The sequence below is a fragment of the Peromyscus maniculatus genome, chromosome 3 (assembly GCF_049852395.1).
Source record: "Peromyscus maniculatus bairdii isolate BWxNUB_F1_BW_parent chromosome 3, HU_Pman_BW_mat_3.1, whole genome shotgun sequence".
In the NCBI taxonomy this organism is placed as follows: domain Eukaryota; kingdom Metazoa; phylum Chordata; class Mammalia; order Rodentia; family Cricetidae; genus Peromyscus; species Peromyscus maniculatus.
In genome coordinates this window covers 152,262,353-152,271,310 of record NC_134854.1, presented here as the reverse complement: position 1 = coordinate 152,271,310, position 8,958 = coordinate 152,262,353, and the positions used below count along the sequence as shown (strand labels likewise).

The window sequence follows — 8,958 nt, the reverse complement described above, 5'->3', positions numbered from 1 at the left end:
ATTTATTTTTGTAAATAAATTAGCTATTAAAAGTAATTGCCAGTTATATGTGCATATATATGTTTCAAACTTCCTGGACAACCCATTTAAAGCACTCAGTTTTTACCTCAGTATTTCAATTTATTATAAAAGTTCAGCAAATTGTTGTGTACACAAGCACATATGTATATGTAAAATGATAATTAAAGAGGAGGTCATGAATTCAACAGGGAGTGGAGTGAATGGGACAGGCTGGAGGGGAAGAGAGAGGGATGGAAATGATGTAAGTATGGTACTAACTTGTGAAATTCTCAATGCAATAAAAAATTTATGTTACAGAAAACACTCCTTTCTGTTACATTGTAAGGATCTTTGATGAAAGCATTAAACATTTTATGGTGTTAGTCCAATGAAAGCTAAATTTAGTTTGTAAAACATTTGTTTGTAGACATTCTTATTCCTCACCAAGTTATTATCCTATCAAAAATATTTTGTCAAAAATGGATTATCTTTCAAAACATTTTATTTATTTATTTGTTTGTTTATTTTTACAACAGCACATGAGTTCATTGTTCAAGAAGAAAAAAACTTACCCTAAAACTTTTAACCGCACCGGGCAGCGGCGGCGCACACCTTTAGTCCCAGCACTCGGGAGGCAGAGCCAGGCGGATCTCGGTAAATTCAGGTCAGCCTGGTCTACAGAGCAAGATCCAGGGCAGGCACCAAAACTACACAGTAAAACCCTGTCTCGAAAAAAAATTTTTTTTCAACCGCAAAATGAGCTCTGATGTTCCAAACTCCACCCATTTTAGCTGCATCAGGACGTGCACCTTTTTGTGATGAGCCACCGTAATACAGGTCCTGGCATCATTCAGCTGCTGAGATGAGTAACGAAGGAATCACCTATGCAGAACTGAATGTGGTGAAGGACTCAAGGAACCAGAAAAGGAAACCGAGGAGCACTCGCAGCCCCATTTCAGTATCTGAGCAGGAAATCACCTATGCGGAATTCAGCTTTCAAAATGCTCCTCAAGAGCGTTCCCCAACCTGCAGGGCCTGCTGCTGCAAAGGTGAGACACTGAATGAACCTCACTGTAACTACGCTAGGATGGCAGGGGCACATGAAAAGATGGGCGCAGAGTTGGCAATGGCCTCCCTGTGAGGACTGGAGATGCAGCTTGACCCATGCTTTTATAATTTGTGAGCGTGGATTTCACTCAGTTGCAAGAATTTAGGGATCATTCTGTTGTGAGTTACTGCCTACAGACGATAACGGCGCAGAGGACCTGGGGTCAGAGTTTGTCTGTTTGACTCGCTGTGTATGTGGTTCTTCTGTGTGTGCAAACCTTGTGAACAGCCACCCTTTCATCCCTTGCATTTTTTTCTTCAGGTTTTCCATCTCCCCCAGAAAAACTCGTCACTGGGATCCTGGGCATCATCGGCTTTGCCTTAATGGTCGCTGTGGTTATAATTACTACAGTTGCCACACCATGTAAGCATGTTTTTTTAAAGATTACAAAGGAACTTTCCACGTTAATGACTGGAAGTGCCTTTCAAAACTTCTTATCAAGAACAGTCAGCTAGGAAACATGCATGGGACCGAATTAGGCCCTCTGAATGTGGGTGACAGTTATGTGGCTTACATTTGTTAGGGGAGCCCCTGGCAATGGGACCAGGACTTTTCCAGGGTGCGAGAACTGGCTTTTTGGAGCACATTTCCTAGGGTGCGATAACTTGCTCAGTTTTGACACGGGGGCGGGGGGGCGGGGAGGGAGGAGAAACACTTGGTCCTGCCACAACTTAGTATGCCAGACTTTGTTGACTCACCAGGGGAGGCCTTACCCTCTCTGAGGAGTGGACAGAGGCAGGGCAGGGGGCAGGGGGAGGGGGAACTGGTATTGGTATGTAAAATGGAAAAAAAAAGTTTTTAAAACTAATTTCTTTTTTATTTTATTTTATAATATAATTTAATTCTACATATCAACCACAGATTCCCTTGTTCTCCCCCCTCCCACTCCCTCCCCTTCCCCCCAACCCACGCCCCATTCCCATCTCCTCCTTTGAAACCTGGGGCTTATACAGGGATGCTTGGCTCAGCCTCGGAGGAGAGGACTGGACCTGCCTGGACTGAGTCTACTAAGTTGATCTAAAAAAAAACCTTTTTTAAAATAAATGAATTTTAAAAAATGTTTAGCTGAAAAAACAAAAAGAAGAGTCACTTAATTTAAATTTTAAAATATACATTTAGATTAAATGTGGAATGGTTATTATGATTTTATCAATATGAATATCAGAGTAGTTGTATAAAATGTTTACTTTTGACTTTATCAGTGATTTCATAACAACATAGTTTAGAATCTTGGAAACTCTTTACTGAGAGATGGAAATTGTTTTTTGTTTTTTTTTGTGTTTTTTATGTGTTGTTTTTTTTGTTTTGTTTTTTGGGGTTTTGGGGGGTTTTGTTGTTGTTGTTTTGGTTTGGTTTGTTTTGGTTTGGTTTGGGTTTTTTTTGAGACAGGGTTTCTCTGTGTAGTTTTGGTGACTGTCCTGGAACTCACTCTGTAGACCAGGCTGGCCTCAAACTCACAGAGATCCTCCTGCCTCTGCCTTCTGAGTGCTGGGATTAAAGGTGTGTGCCACCACCACCTGGCTGTGGAAACTGTTTTGAAAATGATTTTTATAGGTTATATGGTAAAAGATGTTGAAATTTGGTCTTTCATTAAAATAGTTTTCACCATATTAGTTTTTTTACAATTTCAATTGTATTCCACTGTACCCCAATTAAAATAGTACATCAGCTTCAGACTAAGAAACTAAAATTGTTACAATATTTTGCATATTTATTTTCATAAGAATTATTTTAACCCTCCAGATTCTGAAGCAAAGACCCATATCAACTCCTCCCTGACTAGGAACCAGAAAGGTACACCTCTCTTGTCAAAGTTCTGATGCTTGTACTCATTATATTCTGTGTCTGACTAAAGCTATGCAAAGGTGATAGTAGATTTCTAGGAAAAAAATAATCTAGAAACGTGAGCACTACATGTTCATCAATAAATATTAAGGATGATAACATTTTGTCCTACAATAAGAAATATTCAAATAAAATAACCATACAAAATTTTTAATAATTGGCTTAATGTTCCTACTGGTGGACTATGATAAGACAGAATGAACTCCCTGTTCTAGAATAGAGCTTATGTTCAGTGACTCTGAAAAATGTGTAGGGTAAGGACTTGTTTGTTTAGTTTAGATAGACAAATAAACACAGGACATTAGGGCAGAATCTTTTCTTTGTGTGCTTGAGTGTATATTTTATATATATATTTATCAGCCTCTAGGCTGCGTAGATACATATTTTACATGAATGTTTAAAACTAGGAAAATATTAATTTTCACTATTAAATTCATCTTTCTTCAGTACACCATTGTGGTCATTGTTCAAAGGAGTGGATATCATATTCCCACAATTGTTACTATATTGGTATGGAGAGAAAAACTTGGAATGACAGTTTAGTGTCCTGCACTTCCAAAAACTCTACTCTGCTTTACATAGATGGTGAAGAGGAGCAGGTAAGAAAGAGCTGCTGTGTGAATCATTGCTTGATGTTTCTTCCTCTCAATGTGATGTGTGTCGAGTCCATTCATATTCTTGTACATGTTTCATGCATTTACAACTCTGTATAATATGTCATTGTTCTATTTTACAATATTTTGTTTATATTTATGTATTGGTAGTGAATATTTATTTCCAGATTTATTTTTTTATTTTATGAAAGCCATTCTTGTACAAGTATATTTATTCTGAAATTAACTAAACTTACCATTTAATTTTACCATACACAAAAAAAAATCTATACATGTATGATAGTTAATATTGATCATAAAGTGACTAGGTAGAGGTAATTATAATCAGATAACTATGCAGGCATTTCCATTTCCTTCATGTCCCTTCCCTATGCATACTCTCATCAGGTCTTCCTGCACAAAACTATTTTTCTGACTTTTGCTATAGTTAGCCACACGTCGTTCACTTTTGTAAGACAGGGATCCAACATATGTATGCACTGTTACATAGACATCATGTAACTCAGCAGTTCTCAAACCATGGGTTGCAATTACTTTGAGAGTGGAATGACCCTCTCTCAATAGGGGTCACCTAGGAAAATAGGAAATATCAGATATTCACATTATGATTCCTAAGTAACAACATTTCAGTTATGAAGTCAACACAGAAATAATTGTATGGTTTTCGGTCACTACAACATGAGGACTGTATTAAAGTGTTGCAGCATTTGGAAGATTGACAACCACCACTATTACTCTTTCATGGTCTCAGAGCAAATCATTGATCCATTTTACTGCATTGATCTGCAGTTTGCTCAGTTTCACTGCCCTGTTATGTGAGCATAACATTCTAAAACCCACTCTATCTGGTGTTGCTGGAGGGAAGAAGTGAGTGTCACACCCTTAAAGACAGAGGCATTTACATGGCCATCTGTACTCACGGGATCCACTACACCAGCTCCACTCTGGTGTCCTTTAGCAAGTAGGAGAAGCACTTCCTATGAACAATCACCCCATTAGGTTCTTTCAGCCTCTCCCAGTGCTGCTGACCAGTCTCTCTTACACATGGAGGAGGGAGCTCACATAATCCACTTGCTGTTGCTTGGGTTCTGGAAGAGAACATGTAAGGACATTTCCTTCCATTGGACAAGGGAGACAGGATGTCCTGCCATTCTATAGTCCCTTATCTCCAGGTGTCATGCTCTTTCAGCTTTTTGTTTCAAGTCTTCAGAATTATTTGCTTGTGTCTTTTATTATTACTCCCCAAGTTTGTCCTTGTATTTACGATAGTAGCCAAGAGAAGCATTAATGCTACCTTCAGTAATCCACCCCTACAGTGATAGATAAGAGTGGAGGCTCAGGTACTTAATGATAATGTGGTACCCAGAACACAGAAATTTTGTCCACTGCATCAGTCATTGCTTCATAGTAAATCATAACCTTCCTTCTAAAACTGAACTGGGAGAAAGAGCAGAAAAATTGATTTGAGAACAGCACCTAGAGAATTTCATGCATAGTTTCTGGAAATTTGTTTGAATCTCTGGTTTGTTTTTGTTGTTAGAATAAATATCTATTAAGGTACATAAATCAGTTGTGAAATTTTCCACTAATTGAAGGACAAATTTTCTAATTATAAACATTTAAAAGTAAATTAAAAATTCTAGATCAAAATTAAACACATATGTGAGTATGTTGGCAGTGTAAGAAATGTTCTCAACTTTAATATGTTGATTTGTGTTGGACAATAACTATGCTACAACTGAATACACATTGTTTAAAAAATAATAAGAGCCTTCATACTGATGAAAATTCCTTGTTTCTCTGGTAGGTCTTTCTGGAAATGCTCTCACTGGTCTCATGGACTGGAGATTTTAGGAAGAGCAAAAATCAACTAGGGGTTGGGAATAAAGACCCAACTTTGAAATCAAAGTAAGTTTTCATGAACAATACAATAGATACACACATAGAGAAAATCATACAGAGGAGACCTCAGAAGAGTGGTGTCAGTAAATGAAGTTGAGTTATGTACAGGCAGAATGATGCTGACCTTCATTAACTGCTCATGTGAATCCGAAGAATGGGCTACTTGGCTTTCATAATAATCAGTCCTTACCACACTTTGCCAACTTGCATGAGATCCTTCTTTTACACTTGTTTATGAGATGAACTCATTTAGTAGATTATCCACATAAAGTATATCTGAATTTTGTGTTTGCCCCATTGCAGGAAAACAGAGTTTTCCCGTGTTGAACATAACTGTGTCATGCTGTCAGCTTCTGGCCTCACAACAGAAGACTGTACAGCTTTACATACATATCTTTGTGAGCGTAATTTCAACAACTAAAACACCTGTACTTGGAGTCTGCCAGGTAATGTTATATTTCATAACCTGAAAATAGAATTACGGTTGTGTACATCTTAAAGTGAATTTTATTATTTGCATTATTAATGAATTTTTAAAAAATCATTGAAGTCTAGTAAACACAAAAAAGTACGAATATTGCTTTTGTATCTGAATCTTTTTGCTCAAGATATTCTTTATAATATTATATTTTACAACAGATTGCTATATTTCTGCAGAAGCATTGTTAAATTTTGAATTTACCCTTCAATGTGCTGTCATAGGACTTTGTAGAATTGCTTTGCTGGAAGCTGCAGATTACAAATTGAGATTTCTTAGTTCAATTAGGTTACTCATTTATTAACAATATCTCTGTATAGATGTACATACCCTTATTCTTCCCCTTCCAGACCCTTCTCACATCCATTCCTCCTCCATTTCTATTCAGAAAAGGCAGATCTCCCTGGGATATCAACCAAACATGGCATATCAGGTTGAAATAACACTAGGCACCTTCCCTCATATTAACGATGAATGAGGCAAGCAGTATGAAAAAAAGGGTCCCAAAAGTAGACAAAAGTGTCAGAGTTCCACAATAAGACCAAGTACACAATTGTAACATATATGGGAAGGTCCTAGGTCAGTCCCATGCAGGCTCTCTGATTGTCGGTTCAGTCTCAGTGATCCCTTATAAGTCCAGGTTAATTGATTCTATGGGGTTTTTTTTGGTGTGTGTGTGTGTGTGTGTGTGTGTGTGTGTGTGTGTGTGTGTGTGTGTGTGTGTGATGTCCTTGACCATTCTGGCTCCTATAACCCTTCTTCACCTTCTCCAGAATGATTCACCAAGTTCCACCTTGGCTGTGAGTCTCTGCAACACTTTCCATTAGTTGCTGGATGAGGGCTCTCTGATGTTGATTATGACAGTCTATGGGTACAGCAGAATATTATTAAGAATCATTTCATTGACATTTTTTGCCAGTCATGTTTGGTTCTATTTTACATATCTTATTTTTTTGTTATTGTTTTTCTATATGAAGTTGAATGTTCTTCTTTCAAGGTCTGGAAAGAATTGTGTTGGAATTTTGATGAGGATAACATTGAATCTGTAGATTGCATTTGGTAAGATGGTCATTTTAATTATGTTAATCCTATTGATCCAAAGCATGGGAGATCTTTCCATTTTCTGATATCTTCAATTTCTTTCTTCAAAGACTTGAAATTCTTGTCATACAGTTCTTTCAATTACTTCGTTAAAGTTACCACAAGGTATTTTATATTATTTGAAGCTATTGGAAGGGTGTTGTTTTCTTGATTTCCTTCAGGGCCCATCTGTCATTTGTGTATAGGAGAGCTACTGATTTTTTAAAGTTAGTCTTGTATCCAGAGCCACTTCTCTGAAAGTGTTTATCAGCTGTAGGAGTTCCATGGTAGAAATTCTGGGGTCACTTATGTGTACAATTATACCATTGCAAATAGTAGTACTTTGACTTCTTCCTTTCCATTTGTATCTCCTTGATCTCCTTCAGTTGTCTTGCTGCTCTAGCTAGAATTTCAACTACTACATTGAATAGATATGGAGTGGACAGCCTTGTCTTTTCCTGATTTAAGCGGAATTGCTTTGAATTTCTCTCTATTCAATTTGTTGTTGGCTATCAGCTTGCTAAAAATTGCCTTTATTATATTTACAAATGACCCGTGTGTTCCTGATCTCTCCAAGATTTTTATCGTGAAGGAGTGTGAGATTTTGTCAGAGATTCTTTTGGCATCTGATTAGATCATCATGTAGGGTTTTTTTTTTCTTTCAGTTTGTTTATATAGTAGATTACATTGACAGTTTTTGCATGTTGAACTATCCCTGCATCTCTGGGATGAAGCCTACTTGATCCTAGTGGATGATCTTTCTGATGTGTTCTTGGATTTAGTTTGCAAGTATTTTATTGAGTATTATTGCTTCCATGTTCGTGAAGGAAATTGGTTTGTAATTCTCTTTCTTTTATTGAGTCTTTTTGTGCTTTGGGTATCAGGGTGACTCTGGCCTCATAAAATGAATTTGGCAATGTTCCTGAAAATGATTTCTTAATATAGTTTCAATATCTTTGGTCTGCGAAATTTTTAATGAAAAAAATTAAATTTAGACATAAAATATTTACACCTTCTTAATACTTTTTCAGGGGCCTTCAATCAGTTTCATGTGTCTTTTGTTTCTTAATTTTGTTTTTAAATTCTTTTTCCCATTTATTTATGGTGTGTGTGTGTGTGTGTGTGTGTGTGTGTGTGTGTGTGTGTGCAAGCGTGCACACCCATGTCATGCCATTGCACATGTACAGAAGAAGTCAGAGGAGAGTTTCCAGGCATTGGTTCTCTTTTTCTATCATGTGGGAATCAGGGTTCAAGCTCAGGTCAAAACGTTTGGTGGCAAACACGTTTACTTGCTGAACCATCTCACAACCCTTTGTTTTGTTTTGGAGACAGTGTCTCCCTGTGTAGCACAGACTGACATCAAACTGTCACCAATCATTCTGTCTCTTGAGAGCAGAGGTTTACAGGCATGTGTCACCAAGCCTGGCTTTCTGTCTCTTCAATGAAAGTGACTTTGGTCTTTATTGACCATTTTTGTGGGAATTTTGTTCTTGTTCATGATATTGTAAAGTTTATTGTTGTCTACTTTCTGTTTCATTTCTTGAGAATTTCAACTTGTTTTGCTTTTCTGATTGTAATTATGTAATTAATTATGGATTAATGTTCATATTAAAATCTCTCTTCTGTAATACTGGTTTTGAATAAATCAATTTTTTGTAAGAGAAACTTTGCTGTATTTTTTTATAATTCATAATCGTGAAAGGCCATTATTATAATCTATTTGTCCCATCATTATTTAGAAATATGTTTCAGATTTAGAAACTACCTGCTTCAAAATATTGGTCACTTACTGATTTTTTTTCAAAAAAGTGAAAGGAATTTGCAATGATGTTGACACATGACTGTGGATATGACTAGTATGACTGAAGAACTTACTCTATGTTATATTTATTTTTAAATTAATTTTAACTTAAATAGCTTTAGTTTGAATG

The 8,958-nt window shown here is 36.7% G+C and overlaps 1 protein-coding gene across 1 annotated transcript; it reads left to right on the top strand.

The window, feature by feature from the left end:
- Window positions 1-440: 440 nt before the first annotated feature.
- Window positions 441-8,502, top strand: LOC102921946 (NKG2-A/NKG2-B type II integral membrane protein-like). Its single transcript, XM_076566113.1, has 6 exons — window positions 441-1,049; window positions 1,370-1,471; window positions 2,852-2,902; window positions 3,401-3,552; window positions 5,375-5,475; window positions 5,752-8,502. Exons 1-6 carry the CDS (start codon window positions 863-865, stop codon window positions 5,888-5,890), a joined length of 732 nt encoding a protein of 243 aa, XP_076422228.1. The 5' UTR covers window positions 441-862; the 3' UTR covers window positions 5,891-8,502.
- The last annotated feature ends 456 nt before the right edge of the window (window positions 8,503-8,958 follow it).